This window comes from Corvus moneduloides, chromosome Z, assembly GCF_009650955.1.
Source record: "Corvus moneduloides isolate bCorMon1 chromosome Z, bCorMon1.pri, whole genome shotgun sequence".
In the NCBI taxonomy this organism is placed as follows: Eukaryota; Metazoa; Chordata; class Aves; order Passeriformes; family Corvidae; genus Corvus; species Corvus moneduloides.
In genome coordinates, this window is record NC_045511.1 from 29,275,226 (window position 1) to 29,297,761 (window position 22,536).

The following is a 22,536-nucleotide window of genomic DNA, read 5'->3' on the forward strand; positions in this document are numbered from 1 at the left end:
ACTGTGGACATCTCTAAACCAAAGTGTGGCCAATTAACAAAAATAGCCCATAATGACACCGAAGCAAATTGGTGACAAAAGCAGAACAGCTCAGTAGTCCAAATGTTTGTACGTGTTCAGGGTATAGATTGTGCCACCTGCTTCACAATTCAGCTTTCTCTTGACTGCAGAGAGCAGGACTCTTAGATGAATATGACTGATTCTGTAAGCACTCCTGTTCCTCTGAAGAATGTACCTCCTTGAAGCTTCTGATCAGAAGCATTCCACATCATCACAAAACAGGCAGTTCATTCTTCACCTTCCTTTTTCCTCAACTCTAGGAATACACTAAGGTGACATATTCAATCAGATACACTCCTCCCAGAAGCTTATAAAGGCACTGAAAAATAGAGAAGTGTTTCACACTCTCTAGTCTGAGAAGCCTGAAAATCATGAAGTGACACAACTGAGAACAATAACTAAGAATAAAAAGCTAATTTAATTTGGCTTGTTTATATTTAACATCCTAAGCCTTGACTCTCCACCACCTCCCTCCTCTACAATGCACAAAAGCAATATTACAATTTCTGTGAACGTTAAACTACTACTTATTTAAATATTTAAGTATGTAGAGTGCCTCTACCATAGGTGTAGCTTTATTCAGAAAAAAATGGAACTAATTTCTAATCCTAACTGCTTTGTTCAGTTTGTTGCTTTCTTGGCTGGTTACTTGATAAATAAAGATCTTTTGTCCTGTTATTAACACTCTGGGAAAATCTATGTTGCCAACTGACTTCTTCTGCATACCTCCCTTAGGAAGACAGATGCAAGATCTTTTACTTCCCATGCCTTCCAGATGTTACATTTGTCCTTAATACCATGATGTATATGAGAAACAGGATAAAGAGGTGCATACTGCCTCTGTATTCTAAGAATACACAATTAGACTAATATATCACAAATAAGTACCATAAAAACAACATTTCTTAATACTATTACAGAATTCACTAACCTCTCTGGTTTTGGTGCAGAATGGCTCAGCCATTGGAATATGACATACTCCTGAGAGACTGGAATGCTGTCCATCATATAAAGTACAATGTCTTTTAGTTGTCCTAGAAAAGCAGAAAACTTGCTTAGAGAGAACAACAGAAAAAGAAAGCAACAAACTGATACAAATCAAAAAACACAGCATCCCTGGGAGTGGAAGAAAAAAACAGTATGATATTAATGACCACCTGTAATCCTGTTCTGCACTCCACTAGTGCATCGTCAATTCATTAACAAAATCTTTTGTTAAACCAAGACACTGAAATACTGATTTGTTCCTAAATGACACAAACAGCCACATTGTGCTGTGATTCTACTGCAAAACAATCAACTAATTTAATACTCAGGCATGTAACCGCAGGAAAAAAGAGTAAGTATGCTTTAAGAAGGGAAGGAATAAAATCTCAGATACCACAAGGCTTGTCAAAATAGAACTTGTTGATATCACTGCATTCCTACATTGAAAGGATGGGAATTTGCAGGAACAACTTCCAGCATGAAGGAAATGTGAATTCAATCAGAAAAACCTTGGAACAAGATGTCTTCATGTTCTCAGAAAGATCACACACACATGCACTGCCAGCTTCCAAGTAGAAGAATCCTTTTTCTCTTTTCTTTCAATGGATGGAAATGGTCAAACATGTTGAAATTACCATCCAGCATGCCATTTTGGAACACATGGAACTGCTACCCACTACCACTTTACCCTCAAATGCACTGCCTCAAGCTAACCAACCAACTAATTGGATGGTGCAAACCATCTGGAAAAATGTTCTCAGACACTCCCTTCTTCCCTGCAGTGTGTCACATATTGTGCTTTACAGGAGAAAATAAAGACAATAGCCAAATTCAATCCACAGTTGAAATACAAAGTATCTGCTGATAATGCATTTTATAACAGCTCTCCAATAAAATCACTAGAAAATATTTAAAAGAAGGTTTTAAATACAAGTTACATGTTAGAGTAGGTTTGGACAAAAAAAAAAAGCATCAATAGGATAGCCTTAAGAATGAGATTATAAAATAGGAAAGATATGGATGAATTAAAAACATCTGGAAAATGGGATACAGCTGTTAAAATCAGATGAAACACTAATATTAATTTTGCCTTTATGGGATACTGAAAAGCTGCAAAGAGAATGTATGAGATTCTTCACACTTTTCCATTTTTTCTGCTAATGAATTATTTAGAGCTGGAGGAAATGGTAAAAGCCATAATACACTTCCTGCACTATAGTATTTCCGATGTTATTAGTCAGACACCTTCAATCAGAAAAGTCTGAGAAAAGATCTCATATCAATAAATATTAGCATCTGACTTTCAGATGCCCTGTGTTCTTTGAAGAGAATGGTCACATCACTACATGCCATCATAAAGAAATCCCACTTGGTCTGAAAGACAGGTGTCTGCTAAGGAAGGCAGGAGCCTCCCTTGGAATGGAAAATGTAACCGCCCCTTCCCTCTGAATTATTCTAATTTTGAAATTAAGGGGCTTTCAGGTAAAGATATGAGAAATAAGAATAACAGTTCTTTACTAGCATAGATAACAAGGCAATGATACAGAAACACTGGCTTAAACTGCCAGAGTCAGGATACAACCTGACACCCTGTCGGTCAGGGTGGTGGTAGCAGTCCAATTAAGTGGTGGCTGCAGTCCTCTTGAGGTGACAGATATGGTTCTGTTGAAGGGGTGATCCTGTAGAAGGGTCTGGTCTTCCTCAGAAGGTCCAGTGGTGGTTATGTAGCTCTTGTCCTCTGGGAACCCTGGAGGTAAGGGTTGAGTGTGGTGTTCCAAACCTCAGATCATATCCAGGTAGCAATGCTTGGTTCCTCCCCCTGGGCGGAGCATCTCACAATGGGATGATGTAATTCTATGAGTCATGCAGTGAGGTTAGACAGCCCATAAACAGAAGATATGCCTCGGAGGGAGTTATCAGGGATGTGTCATGGACGAGACAAAGAACACTGCCCCACCTGGTTTTAACAGATGGTGATAGAATACACCAGTAGATACATAGATACATACTTTTGGTTACATTTTACATTGTAACTGAAGACACCACTACATTTGCACCTATTCACACAAACTGCCGGGAGTAAGTAAAACCAGTAAGACCTATAATTGCTTTGAGCAGCGGACCACACGTGTTCACAGTTAGACAATTTCTCTTCCGCATCTGCTGCAGTTTAAAACCCACCTGGAAATTAAACCCCACTAAGCCCCTGTACCTGCAGCAACAGTCCATACTTTTAATCAGACAATAAGGTGACTTTTGCTCCTTCGTTTTGGTTTTTTATCACAGTAACACAGGGTTTTCTGGCAATTCTGACTATGACTGATTCTAGGAAGCAAAATCCAACTCAAATAAATGAACACACCAGTCATTTCCATCTGTGACAAACAGCCCTCTACCACTTTTATCATCACCTTCCTCCTTCTTCCAGTAGTGTTGAATTACCAAACTATTGGTAATAAAAGAATAAAATGTAAATTCACACTGGCATCAGCTGTATAAAAAGCAGTTTCAGTATGGTCTGCATCTTCGGGGACACTAGAAGAAAATTCTACAAAAAAATTTACAGAGTGTAACAATACTGCAGTAATTGTAGTAGTGTTTGTGACACAGAGAACAGAAACAATAAAACTGGCAGCTATTACAGGAAGCTATTTTCTACATCTCCTCAACTGAGCTCAGTCATTCAAGTAAGTAGTTACTGTCTTGCTCTTCTCTTCCTAGCAAATATCAACAGCAAACTAGAGAGTATTCAAAAGCCCCCAATTAGTCTGAGGTAGTCAACTGACTAACAGTGCGGCAATAAACTAACAGGAGTCAAAGGCAGAAAAAAAATTATCCCAGATTTTTAAAGTACTTTTTTAAAGAAGAGAGCTGTTGCAGACTATAATAACAAGTGGTTATTTCTGGATTTGGAAGCAAGGAGAACACAACATATGTATTTTTGTATTTATTTAATTGTGGTTAAGTACACAAAATAACAAGCATAAAGAAAGCAGAGACTACATACAGAATCAAACACTAGGTGTGGTAATGAGTGGCAGAATTAAGCTCTCCCAAGTTAGGAAATCTTATATAGTTCTAATTACACCTATTCAGTGTTTCACACTGTAAGTCAAACCCATGCTAGGCTGAAGTCCTACACAACTCCTGATATTGCAATCCTGTCACTCATTTCACAGTGTGCATGCCCAAGGAGAACAAATTACAATAGCTGCGTACAGTTTTCTGCTCAGTTCTAGCTCTTTTCCCATTCCTATTCACTATCCCTTCATTTTGCTTCACCTGTAAGGAGAATTGAGAACAGGAATGCCCCCTATTGAGAATATATATAGAGAGAGCCCAGATACTAAAAGATACCTGGACACTAGAAGGCACTGATTTTTATGGTGGCTTGAGTAAATCCCTGCCACTGAGACCCCAACTTCTTTCCTATGTAGTGCCTGGCATGGATTAACCACTCTATAGAAGCCAGAATACCTTTCAAGAAAAATAACTGACTGTGTAAACACACGTTTAACCAGTATCTTCTTTCTAAGACTATTAATAAACACTGTTTGCAGGACCCTGACCTTTCATTAGAAGGTATTTCAGAAAAATTCTATCTTTTCAGATTTTGGTGGACAATGAAAATATTCTGTCCTATGAAAATATCTTCCGATCAGTGGCACTGTTTCCATAATGACTTATATAATGCAATCATTCTTTACACTGCTGTTGATGCAGACCCTACCTCCAAAGACTTGGCAGTCTAACACTCCCTGGCATAGAACATTATGAAAAAAACACTTGACATAGAAATTCAGCTGTCAATAGAGACAGGCTATCACAACATACCAATTTTCTGAATTAAACTGTAAGTTGGGGATGACTTTTAAATTCATATTATGTATCATTTTCCACACTGAAATATTCTCAACGTGCTTTACTGAGAAGCGTTTTGGTTTCCTGATGCCATTAAACAAGTCACAAAAAGTTTCCCCTTGCCTACATCAAAACAAAAACTTACTAGCCCAAATGAAACATTGCTCATAAACAGGCTATACCATTACTACTGGTGACCATCTGAATGAACTATACATGAAGACAGAGATCACAGAACAGTTGAGGCTAGAAGTGCCTCTGGAGGTCACCTGGTGGTCCACCTAGAATGGGCTCTCCAGGTCCATATCCAGATGGCTTTGAGTATCTCCAAGGATGGAGACTCTGCCACCTCTCTGGGCAACCTGTGCCAGTGCTCAGTCACCTTCAGTAAAAACTTCACTGATGTTCAAAGTGAACCTCCTGTGTTTCAGTCTGTTCCTACTGCCTCTGATCCTGGCACTGCTGGACAGAGCCTGGCTTCTTCTTCTTTGCACCCTCCCTTCAGGTATTTCTACACATTAACGAGATTCTCCTTGACTCTAGTCTTCTCCAGGCTGAACAGTCCCACTGTCTCAGCCTCTCCTCTCAGGAGAGATGCTCCAGTCCTTTAGCATCTTCGTGGTCCTCTGTTGAGCTCTCTCTAGTATGTCCATGTCCAAATTGCACTGCAGAGCCCAGAACTGGGTACAGTACTCCAGGTGTCATTCACCACTGCCAAGCAGAGGCTCCCCTCACTTAACCAGGAGTCTGCCAAGTGATAATGCTGTGAAAATAACTGGTGCTTGACTCACAATCGTCCAAACCATGTCCCCAAGTCTGTTTAATATCCTTCCTATAAAACTCAGTATCAGCACTAAAAAAAGAGCATTGTCAGCAATATACCTGATATCCACCCATAAATCAACCTAGTATAACAGGAAGCAGTTCATACGGGGCTTGCCCCTGCAGTACTTAGTAACTTAGATACACTATATTTAAACCTACTCTTACAAGAAAAACAGCATTTCACTTACACGTGCAAAAAAAAAAAGTCAGTAAGTCAAAATTTGAGTAGCACTGAACTGCGGGGAACTGTCTTAGGTTACAACGTAAGATATAACCAAAAGTATGTATTCTATCACCATCTGTTAAAACCAGGTGGGGCAGTGTTCTTTGTCTCGTCCATGACACATCCCTGATAACTCCCTCCGAGGCATATCTTCTGTTTATGGGCTGTCTAACCTCATTGCATGACTCATAGAATTACATCATCCCATTGTGAGATGCTCCGCCCAGGGGGAGGAACCAAGCATTGCTACCTGGATATGATCTGAGGTTTGGAACACCACACTCAACCCTTACCTCCAGGGTTCCCAGAGGACAAGAGCTACATAACCACCACTGGACCTTCTGAGGAAGACCAGACCCTTCTACAGGATCACCCCTTCAACAGAACCATATCTGTCACCTCAAGAGGACTGCAGCCACCACTTAATTGGACTGCTACCACCACCCTGACCGACAGGGTGTCAGGTTGTATCCTGACTCTGGCAGTATTTCTGTACTACTACATTTATTTTTTAATTTCCCTATTAAGTTGTAGTTCTGATTTTCAAGTATCTCTGGTTTTCTTTCAAACTAGTACAGGAACAAATCTAGGTTTACATGTTCAGTTGGCAATGAAATACTACCAGCAGCGCCACAAATGCCCAAAGAAGACGCATAAACCATTTAAAATGCTTTAAATTAGGTGTAACACCCAAATAAGACTTCAAGATATAATACACCTCCAAGTACTAAAAACAGATTTACCTTTAAAGTGTACAACCAGATCTTTGAATTATTGGTGTTGTTGGTGATCTTTAAATGTAGCTTTTATTTTGCCCCCAGCTTTGCTTGAATTTTTCTAGTCAGATAATCACAGAGGATAGGACTGGCTGGCGTAGGAAAACTTTGGAAACAAATTTACTTCCTTATGATTCTTAACAAATAACATATGCAAGCATCTATCCTTGTTTTAAAACAACCTCCTCTCTTTTGCTACTGTGTTGCATTTATGCCTCTTGCGCAGGACCTCATAATTATAGCATATACTTTCCTAGCTGATTCCTACTATGCTTTCTTGTACTTCTCCATCTCATTTCAGACTCTTCATAAAGCTTGGAATGGCTTGTGCTCTGAGAATAGAAGATTTGTTCTTCTTCTGAACAGTTTTCCCATGGAGCTATACATTAGTTCATTCATGGCCATCCTTCAATGCCCGGTACTTCTAGCTCTGTTAGAATGGAACTTTTCATAATTGCATCCCCATTTCCTATCATATTTTCTTGTATGAATCTTACTTTTTGACTGAAGAACTGAGGCTATCAGCTCATTTTACAAAAACCTGATTTAACATGAACATGTTACTATACGGTTTAATCCCCATTTGTCCTCCCTCTCACTCACCTGTCAATGAACTGGTCAATTATGACAAGATCACCAGGTTGTATTTCCTCTCGTAATGAACCACAGGCAGTAGTCACTAATACATGGGAACAATTTTCTTCTTTTAACGCCCAGATATTGGCACGGTAATTGACGTTTGATGGCATAATTGTATGATGCCTTCCATGTCTGCAAAGATACACGTTGCAAGAGAGTAAAATACATCAGACTGAAATTGCCTTCCTTCTCCCAAATAAGGAGAATTTCAGGAAACATATTTTCCCTAACAATACTGGAAATGCAACTGACCATTTCAGCTACTTCCGGTATATTTTGTTTTCCTAAATGTATTAAGCTTCTCTCAGAATTCAATTTAAGAAGCAATAGTATAATTTTCTTTTTAAATGCAAAATTTTAAGTCCAAGACTGCAACGAAACAGATCTTAAAAATACAATTCAAATATACATCAGCAGCTTCAAGAGTAAAAAAAGTATTTTCCTCTGAATTTTCTAAGCCAGTTCCATAGATTCTGAAACCCCTTTTCCATACACTACAGGAAATTTTTAAGATTTATATACACCTCCATGAATTTTCTGCCCAGAAGCATTGCTTGTATTCTCCCACACAAAGAGTGGCACATCACAGCACATTGTGTTCTAATCTGTCATCTTTCCAAAGAAAACAGTAGAATCATCACATTTTTCTCTTTGATCTTAAACTTTCATAAATTAAAAGAACCACTTCACACTGCTGCAGTATTCTTTTTCACCAAGACAGGAAATACTTGGTCTTATAAGCACAAACTTTTGTGCTATCTCTGTCTTTGCTACAGAAGTACATCACTTACATGATTAAACACATTGGAAAATTATTTTCAACCATGTAAGAGAAAAGAAGGAACTTAATTTCTCAACTGATTTTTTTCAGAGGCCAAAAAGTCCTACGAATTTGATCATTCAGGAACTGCACACAACATGGCCAAGCACTGTCAGGCAGGATGGCAGGATTCCCATGTTGTCATCAGCATTTCTGATAAGCTACTAGGCACATGGATTTATTGCTTTATTGCAGTTGCTGTCATAATTTTCTTACAGAATATACATGCCTTTTTTTTTTTCCAACCTGATTCAAAGCCAAAACACAAAGTAAAATTTGCAGGTACCTTGGCCCTAAAAGTAAACTCACAAGGTTTCTATATAAACGGTCATAAATCCCAGTGAGGAGGTAAACCACAGCCAAATTGTTCAGGCATCTGTTGCCCAAGGTCTAGTTTGAAACAGCTCAGCTATGAGAACGTGACTTAGCATTTCATTTGAGAAAATGAGAAAAATGTTGTCCAGGTGCAATAAAACACGAGCAAAGTCCATGAAAGATAAGAAAAGCAAAACCACAGACAGAAGTGTAGTTGCGGAGATGCTTAGCAGTCAGCAGCTTTAATGGAAAAACACTGGCATGAAAAGAATCGGGGCCCTGAGTGCACCACTGGGTCCTAAGTGCACTGGCCAGTCTCACTCTGGGCCTCCACACAAACTCCTGATGCCTCTGAGCCTGAGTGCTCCTGCCTCCAAGCTCAGGCCCCAGTCTTCCCTCCTGGCCTGAGCTGTGTCACAGTGTGCCTGTCCTCAGTCCTGTCTCCCCCATGGCCTTCAGACCTATGCTGCGGTTTATCTCCAGAGCGGGGTGGGCTTTAGACACACACTACAGCCTTGTCTCTCACCTCCTACTGCTCCTGCCTGGATTCCCTGGATGAATCCTGTGCTTGACTAATCACCTTGATTTGACTGGGCCTGCAGATGGACCATGTCATCAGCACCCACTCTGTCCATTCTGCCCAGCTGCTGCGAACTGTGTTAGTATTCTTATATTTAATCTAGGAGCATGCTGGTCCTAGACATCCATGGTAAACACCACTGTGAAATTTCCACACATTCATCTGCAGATCCTGCTTCTAGAGTCTCTTCAAGTATAGTAAATGATGTCTGAATAAAAATTACACAGCGAGAGAGAACTGCAGGGGATGCAGCACCCTAAGCAATAATTGTAATAGCAGGAGGACTCAATAATCTAAGGGATTGATTTGGAGGAGTTTATAGTGGTACCAGAGACAGTTCATCTGGAAGCAGACAATTTCCCTATTTCACAAAGGACATCTGCTAACATAGTGAGCAGATGAATTAATCAGTAAGGTTATCAGCACCACCTATCTACCATCAGAGCAGGTGGCCTTGCAGGCTGCCATTCTTACTAGGGCAACATCTCCCACCAGATTTTTTATCTAACCTACACAGCATTTTTAATACTCTCAGTCCTTGCAGCATCAAATTTGCTCATGAAAAAACCTAAACTTGTGCTGGACTTTGCTACCACAAAGAGCAAGACAGTATCAGATAAGAAATTCAGTTCGCCTAATGAAAAGAGAAAAAATTCCGAGAAAACTTTACGACACATAATAAAACCCCCCTTAAAATGCTCATTTACCTTGCTAAGAGCACACAGTCCACATTTTTGATCTTTCCCAAAATCAAAGCATCCGATGGCTGCAAAACAAGCACATGAGTTACAGCCTGACAATCACATTACAAACCTCTACTACTACCTAAAAATAAGCGCAACAGTTACGGAAGAAAATACAGGTTACCATTGTATTCTCACATTTTCTTGATCTCAGCTCTGTAATTTAATATGGCAGATTAGCAAAACAGTCTGGAACAGGAACATCAAACTTGAGACTAGAAGGATTATCACAAATTTTCTGTGTTCGTACCAACATTAACATAGCAACTTTTTACTTTGGGGTTTGAAACGGTAATATATGAAAAGAATATTTGAAACACAAAAAAATAGTAGCATGCACATGTTACCATTAAATTGGTTAGCATGACTCACTTTCTGGTAAACTTCAGTTTCTTTTTGCTAAATAGGTGCCATTCTCTAGTAAAGCTCCCTTTAAACATAAGTCACGCTTAATCCGTGCTTTTTCATAACACTTGCCATTCTTTTCTCTGTCCTCCTTCTAACTTGGGCTTGTAGTAGGGGTGTGAAGAGTTCTGGATTCCTCTAACCTACCCTTCACTCACCTCCAGCTTCCTGAAAAACTCACTCTTCCCTGCTGCTGGGAGTCCTGCTTTTGGGAAATGAAATGTGATATAACAGAGAAATTCTGGTACATAAGTGGCAGAAGCAGTGTTGGATTTGCTCAGCCCAGGGATTTCTCTCACAGTTACACAACAAGAAAATACAATCTTCCTGACTATCAAACAGCCAGGACAACAGAGCATTCTGATTTTAGCTATGCAGCTGGAACATGTACCCTGCCATGGAGATGGGTCATCCTGCCCATGAGAGGCAGTCTCTAAGTCATCAACCACCATTACAAAAATCAGCTCCTCTGTGGGCTGTGTTCTGCTCCTGGCCTTCTGAAATACACTATATTTTAGCTTCCCTTTTTGTTAAAACAGCTACTAACAAAAATCATGGTTTATCTCCTGATCATAAGTTTGCAAGTGTCTTGAAAGAATCACACATTTGCATTTAAAAATGTTCTGTTGCCAACTACTTGATAGAATACAAATAAAATCATAATGCTAGATGCAAGATTTCAGTTAGTGTTTAGTTTTACAGCTGTTGATTTTATTACACACTTGAAAATCTGCAGAGATTGACAACAAAGTGATATGGGAGTCCCACGTTCAAGATTCCCATTTCTAATACAAAACATCACCTTCTACTTCCTATTGCACAGCTCTTTCTGGTAATTATTCATGTGAAAGCTCTCCAAAGCACTGTAATTTACTCTATCACCAATGTTTAAATTCTGGCAGACACTTACTACCTTTTCTTAAAAAAAAGGAACATTCCAGAAAATTTATGTTTAGAACTGTAGTTATTCTGACTTTTTTTTCAAGTCTCCATTTAATATTAAACTATTGATATTTAAGTGTTTACCTTACATATACTCTTCTGAAGCAATCATGGCTTTAAGAGTGACATTTTACACAGGGCAAAAGCCTTGCTGTCTAGTGGCCAAGGCAACTTGCCATTGCAACATTCCATAAAAAGGAAGGTTCACAAAAATTAGCATTTGGGATTTTGTTTTGTTTACAAACATTTGCTGCATGAAGTAATAAGCACTTAGTCCCCAAAAGGGTACAAAAATACTCTTAAAAACTAAAGAGGATTTTCAGCAAAAGTTCTTGTCTCCCATCAAAAAGATCAGCATGTTGATGACTGGGCACTCTGTTTTATAAGTAACAGATGCAAGTTTATTGCAAGAGGTAGATTTAAGTTTACATCATTTTCAAAAGATTTGGGGTAGAAAGGTGCTGTTTGACTTCTATTTCCACAACAGAACTCCAGTGACTTCTGGCGTACATTGACAATCAAAAAGGATGTAACAGCTCTAAAATCCACAGGCTTCAAAATCTAGTTGCTGTAGCCAGGGTTTTCTTCCCTATCTGCTTGCATCCTAGCACTCCAAAAGGCTTCAGGATGGTTGTATAATAGTACTGTCCAGCTGACACCTTTGCACAGATTTCCATGAAATGCATTCTGCACATTTTTCAGGTGACATACTGAACACCTTTTTAGCACATGATTTCTAGAAAGAGAAAAAGAAATACTTGGAATAAAGAAAGCACTGCTAATTGATGAATGGGCAGTTTAAGAATGCAGATACTGCATCATGGTTCATTAAAAGATACTAAAGATTGTAAAGATCAAACAATCACAGAATTGTTAGGGTTGGAAAAGACCTGTTACGATCAGCTAGTCCAGCCTTCTTGCCAAGGCAGGCTTGCCTAGATCAGGTTACACAGGGACACATGCAGGTGGGGTTGGAGCGTCTCCAGCAAGGCAGGCTCCATGACCTCCCTGGGCAGCCTGTTCCAGTGCTCTGCCACCCTCAGTGCAAATTCCTCATATTGTGTTTTAGTTTATGGCCATTACTGCTTGTCCTGTCGCTGAGCACCACTGAAAAGAATCTGGCACCATCCTCTGGGTACTCACCTTCGAGATATTTATGATGAGATCCCCTCTCAGTCTTCTTTTTTCTAGACTAAGGTGGCCCAGCTCCTACAGTCTCTCCACATAGGAGAGATACTCCAGACCCTGAATCACCTCGGGGCTCTGCTGGACCCTTCCCAGTTGCTCCTTGTCTTTCTTGTATTGAGGAGCCCAGACCTGGAACACAGCACTCCAGATGCGGCCTCACCAGGGCCAAGGGAATCACAGCCCTTGATCTGCTGGCCACACTCTTGCCACTGAACCCCAGGACAGCACTGGCCCTCCTGACTGCAAGGGTGAACTTGTCATCCACTACCCCAAGTTCTTCTCTGCAGAGCTGCTTTCCAGCATGCCAGTTCCCAGCTCTGCTGGTACTTGGGGTTATTCTCCCCACCAGGTGCAGGACCCTAAACTTGCCCCTGTTGAACCCCATCAGGTTTCTCTCTGCCCAATTCTCCAGCCTAAGGTCCCTCTGAGTGGCAGCAAAGCCCTCACGTGTGTCAGCCACTCCCCCCAGTTTTGTATCATCTGCAAACTGGCTTAGGGTTCATTCTAACACTTCATCCAGGTTGCTGGTAAAAAGATTGAACAAGATTGGACCAACTATTGATATGTGCATAAAGTTATAGTAACAGAAATTTCAAACTATGTGTTAACCATGTAGCATAGCTAGTGTGTACTTCCATTCTACTCTCTTTCTCCCACAAGTTCTTTCCAAGTGCTATACCTCTTTACTATTATCTCAGTCATAGCCAGGAGTGATGATAAGATAATAAAAACTTTTAGTGGAACAATTTCAATTCAAAGCTCTAATACTGTATTTTTAAAGGAGGATTTAATAAAAGTTCTCAAACATAAAAAATTTATAAATGTATTTAACAAGTACTTCCCTCTTTTCACAAAATACAAGCCAGATATATATTACTCATTGTTGCAAAACAGAAAAGAAAGAATAGAACCCTGGGCAATTAACCTCAAACTATTACAATAACAAACAATTGGAATAAATCCCCTTTGTCTATAACATAAATATGCATAAAGTATTGTTCATGTGGTGTCTACAGAATTAATTTTTTCCTTAGTCTCATCTCAGAAGCTAGTTGGAACAGAAAACAGAATGAGCATGAAACACTTGCAATGAAAAAGTATTTCAGAGGTTGTGCAAACCTCCATTTAACCTGTGAGCTAGTTCAGGAACCAAACGATGTACATTGTTTTGCAGAGGTAGAAGAGGAGCTTAAGTATTATGTTACATGGTCTGATTTTCCTGATGAAAGCAAAAAATGCTCAATTGAAAGGTGGAACTACCCCCTGCTTTGTTTGCCAGATAAACTTATGAGCAGAAAAAGAGAGGGAGCTCCTAGAATAATTTTCTAGAGCAGGAAGACCTCTTGCCCACCAGGGAAGGTGATTCAGAATCAAGATCTGTCATCCAGGAAGTAAGACAATCTAACTGAAAATATATTCTGAACAATGCTTTTTAGTAGCTTCAAAATTCAATGATGAAGATAAAATTGCTTGGAACAGCATCTGTTATCCTGTAGAAGAATAATATTTTCCATATCTGGAGACAGAATCACAAAAAATTTTTGGAGTATTTTCCATAGAATACCGAATTTTGATGCACTGAAAATGGTGGAAGCAAACAAAGGAGAAAAGACAGCTGGAATTTTAAGAGCTGTAAGCTTACTTAGTTTTTAAAAAAACTATTGTACTGCATTTTCCCTATTTATAATGTAACTTGAAAGATCATAGGAGGACCAATGTCAACATAGAGAACAGCAAAAAACTATCATAATAGTATATTTTAAACTTTTCCATATTTCCCACATTCCCTAATGCTAAATTTGGTTGTTAAATGATTCTTATGATTCAAGAAGGCCAAAGCAGCAGAGAATTCAAGGACTCTGTATGAAGAAAATGTAAGCTATTATTCATCTTTTAAAAGAAAAGAAAACAGCATTTTTCATTAAAGAGAAATTTATTTTGCTGCTGTCAAATGTTAAAGGTGCCAAGGAATATTTATCCCAGAAAGGTTTTCAGTCAAAAATCTTTTTGGCTACGTCCTTGCCTAGAAACTTAAGAATGAAACACCAAGATTTAAGTAAAGTGGAATTGTACACTTTGCATTTTCACATGACAGAAGGAAATGGACATACATTCTTATTAACTATGCCTTTTCTTTTGACGTTCATCCATTTTCATTCTTCCTACTTTTGCCTGAACTGAATAGATTGATGTTTCATCTCAGTTTCTCTTGGGAAATAAAAGACCACAAAGTTCTGAAGTTTATTCAGATTAAGCCCTTTACTTCTTAAAATTTCAGGCAGATTATCTCGACACTGATTTCACAGCTCTATGAAAAAGTATCTTTATGGCAGAAAAGTCACAATTTGGTTTTATTCCAGTAACAATCAAGAACAAAATATATCTTTAGGAAAAAAATACTAACAAACAATAAACTTCTAAACTTTTCCAGGCACACTTAAATAAAAATAAAATTGCCATTTTCCATTCAGCAATAGCTGCTCCTCTCAACCACGTAGTTCTAAAATGACTGGCAGGTTGTCTAACACCTCCTTCCTGAATACTAAATAGTTTCAGCAGCAATGTAAGTGAATATTGATCCAGCTGATAATACCAATTGAATTTGTGAGGCTTGTTTCTGCTTCAGTTGAAATCCATTGCACTTTGTGCAACTGTAACTTGTGGACTAAGCTCTGCACATCTTACACTAAGGCTGATCCATCAGTCGCTCCTCATGAGGATGAAAACTGCATTCAGTCACTGAAGTTAATGTGATTCTATACAGGAGGAAATATCAGAAGTTCAGATCTACAGAGAGAGAGAAGGAAGACAGGCCATTACAGTTAAAAGGATAAAAGCTTGCTGTTTGGCTGTGCTCTCTTTCTCTGGCTGTGACCTGACTCCATCCAGGTCAGCTTAACAGTCCCAGTCCAACTCAGGACATTATCTCGAACTCATGTTTGTATTCACACCAAGATATCTGAGTTTTACTCTCATCCCCCTTACACAATGCTTTGTGCCAGGAATTATCCTTCAAAACACACTCAGCGCTGTGTATAGAGCAACAGCCCTAGCCTCCACTCCCTTCTGCTGAGGAAAAGGACAGAAGCAAGACGAAGGAGAATTGTTCAGGTGTACCAGTGTCACAAGAACAGTTTCAGAGCTTCATTTTCAAATAATTTTCAAATTATGTGGCTATAAGCATGATTTTACATTGGCATGTAAAACATAATTCAGTAGTTACAAGGAAAATGGTGTCTCATCTATCTCAAAGGACAGTTTTCTGCAATTCAGAAAGGTTCCTGGACCGATCTGACAGACAATAGAGGTCACACACCAGCACAAATTTGAAAGAGAAAGGGTTTATCCCTTGATTGTAAATTCAGGACTGAGTTTCTAAATTCATCCAGTCTACAAATGAGAAGAAGTATACACTCCTTTGCAGATCATCTTTGCAATACTTTGCTTCTACGAACTAAAAATCCCACAACATAGCAACTAAAAAGAACAGTTGTGCCAGCACCACCTTTATACATTCATTTACCAATTGGAACATTCTTAAAGCACATAAACATCTTGAAAACTGGCAAAAAGTTTCAGTAATAAATAAAAAGGTTATACAGACCTTGCCATAAGGAGTGTCAACATATTTTTCTGTTCTTCCTTCTAAGATATCCGGATCATCCAGGCCAGTTCCACCGATAATTCCAATCTTACACAAAAAGTACATATTAGTCTTCTTGCAATTTACATTTAACTGCATGCCTGAACAACGAACCAGGCAGCTACAAAATGTATCTTCTTCTTGAGGTGACGCAAGACTACAGATCAACAGAGCATAATATGCCTATCAGATTTTCCTAGAATGTACATTTCAAATACCTGATTTTAAACAACTGGTATTTAGCTTGCCAATTTCTTACCCCACGATTTTCCTGTTTAAGATACCAAATTAAAAAAAGCTATGAAAAAATGCACAAAGATGCACTATTAAACATTTATTTCCAATATAAAAATGAAGAGTGCTATTTGGGAATGCCTCTATTGAGTGAGAAATACTCAGTATTGTAGAAATAGTGAGAAAAAGTGTAGTAAGCTCATTAAAACCAAGGCTTCTTGTTTATATGGACAAAAAGTCTTACACATAACCACCATACTGAATACCAGGTTGTCATGGTTTTAAGCCCAGCTGGAGGTTAAGCACCACACAGCCACTTGCTGAAACCCCCCTTCTTTCCTCCTGCATTGTGGTGGAATCAGGAGAAGAATCAAAGGCAAGCCTGTATGTTGGTATAAGAACAATTTAATAACTGAAAATAAAATAAAATATGGTAATAAGGGTAAATTATAACAACAATGAAAACAAAAAAAATAACAAAAAGGGAAAAACTAGTGATGCACAAGACAACTGCTCTCCACCCGCTGAGTGATCCCAGACTCCCATTCCGCAGCTGAGAATGGCCACCTTCTGGGTAACTCCCTCAGTTTATACAGCGGGCATGACATTCCACGGTGTGGAATATCCCTTCAGTCAGTTTGGGCCGCCTGTCCCAGCTATGCTCCCTCACAGCTTTGTTTGCAAACCCCCTCTACTCCCTCCCTGGCAGAGCATGAGACAGGGAAAAAAGAAACCCCTGACTTAAGATAAACATGACTCAGCAAAGCCCAAAACATCAGTGTGTTATCAATGCCATTCTCATTCTGAATCCAAAACACAGCACTGTAACAGTTACTGAGAGGAAATTAACTTTACCATAGCTGTAACCAGGACACAGGCATTCCTACATGGTATTATATGTCCAAAATAAAGAAAATCTTTTGGAAAAAAAACAGGGTTTTGTGTTGACTTGACAAAATCTAAGAGGTTTCCCAACTAAAATCCCTGTTGTGTTTTGATTTGCCTGTGATTGCATATTCCAGCTAAGAAAAATGCGTCTGATTTTTCTTGTTTCTAGCTCATCATTGGAAAGGAACTTGTTTTTTGTCTCTCTAGGGATAATCAGATTTTCGATCAAGTCAAGTTTTTCCCTTGAGTTCAGAACACTTGTAACTCCTTGGATGGAATCGTTACCATCAAACTTTTCACAACTGAAAGCTTAGTAAAGGTATTTAAAAGTGATGTTACCATTTATCACACACAGAGAAAATGACAGTGCCTCTTTTTTCTTCAGTGTGACCAGTTGTTCCACAGTTTGTATCACTTTCAAGTTTAATACATATCATGACTGATTTGCTTATCAGAGAAGAACAAAGTCTGAACCATTGTGACATAACTTATTACCACAAAGACTGAAAACTTCCCATGTAAAACCTCCAGACTTCAACATACAAGACCCTCCTTCCACAACACATACACAGCTGCCTCTCACCCTAGCTTTTTCTTACTTTCACATTCATAGAGACCCCATTTGTTCAACCACTGTATTAGCTGGCTCATCAAGCACTTCTTTTCAACAAGTAGAGGCTCTGTTGTCTTCGTTACATATCAAATACCTCTCTTACAAAGCTTTTCACACCCGATGGTGTAAACGCTGATACGATGAGATAGTTTTAACTCCTACTTCCTTGTGCTACCCCCCTGTGGACCAGGAGGAGAACTGCAAAGGGAAATAGTAAAAACCCACATACTTCGACGCTGAAGACACACACAAGCTTTGCGGAAGACCTAGATCATTGTTTGCAGTAGTATTGATGGGTCTATTCCCACGTTACTCGTGTAGCTTAGCTATCACAAAGGTTCCAACTTGGATTGCTCACAAAAATCCTGCAAACTACATACACTTTAGGATGAATAACATACTGCCTTAAGAATCGTGGAAGGTATCCAACAGGAACAATCACAGAACTCAAAATCAGTAAAAGAACATCTTTAACACTGTTCAAGCACACATTCAGTAAACACTGATGATTGCTACATTAACAGAAGACAGGACCAAAATGGCGCCTTTTTTGTTTTTTTCAATCTAGGAAAAAAAAAGGGTTCCTTCAGCAACTTCACTAGTTTTAGCTTGGTGTAACATCTGTTTTACTAGTGTCCTATGACTTAAGATTCAAAAGGGAACTGAACTTTTACATCTAGCAAAGTGAAAGTTGTTGGGACTGAGGAAAAGAGCGCAATGCTGGAGAGAACAGCTCCAGATATACGCCATTAAAAGTTATTTTGGAACTGCAATGTTTTAAGGTCATTATGAACACACAGCTCCATCACAGTAACAGACTTCCTGTACAGAAACCAGCAAGCATGGCCCGTGGCAGCATGTGGTTGCTCTCAAATTTGCTCTCAGCCTCCATAATCCTGCTGCTGCAGCGGCATCAACATGTGCTTTGGCTGCACTGTACAGTTCCTGAGAGGCTTTTACACCAAATAACCCTGCTGTCAGAAATGGCAGACTGCAGTGAGCTTGCAAAATACTCACAGCTCCCAGGGTACAGAATCCAAAGCATAGAAGACCTAGACTATGTTGAGTGTGCTTCTGCCTTTTTACCCACTGCAAACTTACCTCAGTGGCAGTCTGGACAACCCTCAGGCCACCTGAGGCAACACTGGGTAGGGGAAATGCTGGGCTCACTTCAAATTCACTGGAGAGCTACTCCAGTGGAAGGAAAGTTAGGCTAGCAGGGATTTTTGAAGCAGCTGCTTCTACAGTCCTGTAAGGTCAACTTAGAGCAGGCAGCTCTAATCCTAAAATTAATTTTACCTGACAGACAATTATTTTTCCTCCTAGTTTACAGGATCTCCAGAAATACTATCTGCATCTGGGAGCTAGACACAAAAATCTGATTCTATACTAAATTCTGCTTTCCTAACCTTGTAGTGAATTATCAAAAGGAACGCAGATGCTCTAGGCTCAGTGGGAGAGATACTCTACGTCCTGGTTCTGGCCAGGACAGGATTAATTTTTGCAGTAGCCTGGGAGGGCCATGACTACGACCTGGAGGTTATTTTATATCACTTCGTATCATTTTCCAGAAACAGGGGAAGGTGTTCTGGGTCAGGGTAGCATGACAATTGGTTATTTTTGGGCTCTGCATAGTGGTGAGCAGTTGCATATGAGCCGCTCGCCTCTCTTGTATACTTTTGTTATATCGTTGCTGTTACTGTTTGTTTTCTTATCTCATTGTTTCCAGTAAATTTTTCTTATCTCAACCCACAATCTTCACCTTTTGTGCCTGCAACTCTCCCCTCCATTCTGCTGCAGAGGATGGGTTTGGAGTGGTTTCAGTGGGAACACTAAATTGGAGAGCACCATTTCTAAACCACAACACCCTGTCAGAGGAGCTCAGCTCTACTCCCACCCACCAGACCAGGCACTGAAGGTATGGGAAGACAGGGACAATGTGATGAGGAAGAGCAGTTTCACCTTTCCTTAAAAGCCAGACGAGTGACCTCACATCTAGGAATGACCTCAAGAATGGAAAGATGTAAAACTGTATTGTCCATTCCAGACTTTGCATCATACAAAGGGATATAAAGGATATAACCTGTAAAAATTAATGGAGGTTGTATCGAACGTTATCTGGAATTAAATCTCAAGTAAAATGGCACTGCAGTAGAGTGAAACACAAATTATTTTACTATGATATAGTTGATCTCAAACACTGGGATGAAGAGCAACAGAAGTGAAATCTAGCAAACAGTCATCACACCAGTAACTACAAAGATCAAACTCATTTCTCTGTGTGATTCCAAGTAACAATCACACTGAAGTGTACGCCTTTCTTCACCTGGTGTTTGGTGAACTTCCCCAAGTACGTTTAAGCCAAAGGCATAGAGGTGTCAGTGCAATAACAGCCTACACTTGTCTGTCTGAGGGTCTTAAACACTAGTACATGTCATGATCACCTATGGGTCCTTTTGACAACTAATCACCAACAAACCCTTCTGTACTCCTCTCTTCTGTTTTGGGGATACTGAGAAAGGGGTGAGGATGGCATTACAAATAATTTTGCTTAAAAGGAGATAAACATCAAGTTGTGTATAATTTATGCTTAGTACAATAAACCTGTACATCGAAGACAGGTTTTAACTGTTTTCTACACACCAAAACAACCATGAGTTACTTCACCGCAGAAAAAATAATGCGTAGTTTGTAAAAACCCAAGTTTCTGCCTGACCACTGGCCTGCTTGCCCCTGGTGCCATCACCGCTCTGAGCAGCTTTTCAAGCACACAGGAGACAAGTCTTAGAGGGGAAGTTTTGCACTGTTCACTTCCGCCAAAGCTTAGAGTTCCGTGCACAAACACAGCACGCGGTTACAGATCCGTCACGGTCCCTCTCACTGACAAACCCCCCACACCCGGGTCGGATACCCGGAAAAGGAGATTTCTCCGGATTGAAAAAAACCCCCACCACCACTAACAACAAAAAACCTACCCCCCCCCCCCAAAAAAAAACCCTAAAAACAAAACAAAACACCAAAACCAAACAAACAAAAACCCCACAACAAAAACCAAAAAAAAGCCCATCAAACCAAACACCCCAAAAAACACCAACCCCCCCCCCCCCCCAAAAAAAAACCACCGGAAACCCCCAAAACAACAAAAAAACAAACAAAACACCCCAACCCCAAACAAACAAAATACCCCAACCCCAAAAATCAAAAACCCCGTCTCTTCCGGGACGGCCGCGGGAGCCCCTGCGCGGGCCTCGGCGAGGCAGCGCGCGGGCGGGCGCCACCGCCCACAGCGACACCGCGGCGCTACCGGGCCCGCTCCCGGCAGGCGGCGCAGGGGAAGGTGGGAAGGCGGCAGGAAGCAGGGAAGGGCACAGCGGGCAGGACGGAGGCAGCGAGAAAGGAAGGAAGGAGAGAAAGGAAGGAAGGCAGCGCTTCCCAGCATGCGCTCGGCAGCGCCGGGAGGGCAGCGGTGTAGGCCGCGCCATCCCGCTCCCGCAGCCGTCCCGAGGCGGGGACTGGAGGCGACAGGCGGGGAGGGTTTGCGGGCGGCGGTGAACGCCGCCTCCTCCCTCCTGAGGTGCGGCTGGGCAGAGGCGCACTTACCTTCACGGGCACCGAGGCGGCGACGGCGGCCATGCTGGCGGGAGGGCGGGGCGGCGCCGCGGGGGCCGCGCTCCGCCCGCCGCGGGAGGGCGCTTCAGGCCGCCAGGGGGCAGTACCCACCCGCGCTGTGGCCCGCGAGCGGCGCGGGCCGGGGAGCCCCGGGCCGGGGTCTCGGAGCGCCCGGGGAGCACCCGGACCCTGAGGTGAATGAGAGCCCTGCGTGCTTAAATGCCGCTTGATTCGCAAGCAGGGCGCCCGTCTTGCTTGCTTCTTAATCCTTCCGACCTGCACGCTCACCTGCGACTCTCGGAGTTTCCGCTGCGTGGAACAGGAGCGGTGCTGCGGTGGGTGTGATTGAAGTAATTTGTCTGCTTAAAGGTGCAACTGTGTGCTTAGATTGCTAAGCACTGGCTCGGTCTTTCTGAAAACTTAACTTTCAGAGGGTTTATATTTCAGTCAGACCACCTTTCCATATTCCTGGAAAGACAGCGGTTTATTTGACTTCCCCCCCCTTTCAAATCCTTGAATTTGCCAGCAGAGATGGATCTAAACTGCACCACAAAATCCCTGAAGCATCCTATAAAACAGTAACATGAAGCGAAAAGGTGCTTATTAGTCGTGGAGTGCCAGAAATGGCAAAATGAGACCAAAATTCTAGCTCTAACCTACATGAAAATTCCTACTGTATTCCTACTCTTAATGAAGTGGAAGAAGTTTCTTTTAAATTAAAAAAAAAAAAAAAACCTAATTAATTTAGACTTTTAATGTGCTCTAAATTAAGGGTTGTCTTTTCAATATCCAAAAATATGTCTGAGAACAAATAGGAGCATGTCTTGCAAAAAAGAAAAATCTTTCTGAAGTAAACATAGAATGTTTACACGTGTTTAGCTCTCCAAGCTAAATAGAGCTTCAAGTGATAGAAAAAGGTAAGCACTTTTATTATGTACTAATAATTAAAATTTTTCTGTCTGTGGTATTTTCCTTGTTGCTATATGTCCATATATTTAGGAAGAACATTTGTTTTACCATAACATAATCCTATATTTTGAGAAACATCAATAGGTTTTATATATTTATGCATTTTATTTCTCTAGGTAGTTACAAATATTATATGTATATTTATATCGAATGTAGAGCTTTCAAAAATAGCCATTATCTTGTTAATTGGAAGTACTTGCTTGTAAAAGTGTTTGA

The 22,536-nt window shown here is 40.5% G+C and overlaps 1 protein-coding gene across 2 annotated transcripts in view; it reads right to left on the reverse strand.

The window, feature by feature from the left end:
- MTAP (methylthioadenosine phosphorylase) overlaps nucleotides 1–21,628 on the reverse strand; it is a 32,630-nt gene extending 11,002 nt beyond the window's left edge. The window contains exons 1-5 of one of the 2 annotated variants that reach the window (XM_032095899.1): nucleotides 20,933–21,327; nucleotides 15,969–16,055; nucleotides 9,794–9,852; nucleotides 7,336–7,503; nucleotides 992–1,094 (exon numbers count right to left, since the gene is read on the reverse strand). In XM_032095899.1, the coding sequence (XP_031951790.1) occupies nucleotides 992–1,094; nucleotides 7,336–7,503; nucleotides 9,794–9,852; nucleotides 15,969–16,055; nucleotides 20,933–21,181 (666 nt within the window). In that variant the 5' untranslated portion in view covers nucleotides 21,182–21,327. The other variant, XM_032095900.1, reaches the window with a different exon arrangement.
- Between the last annotated feature and the right edge of the window lie 908 nt (nucleotides 21,629–22,536).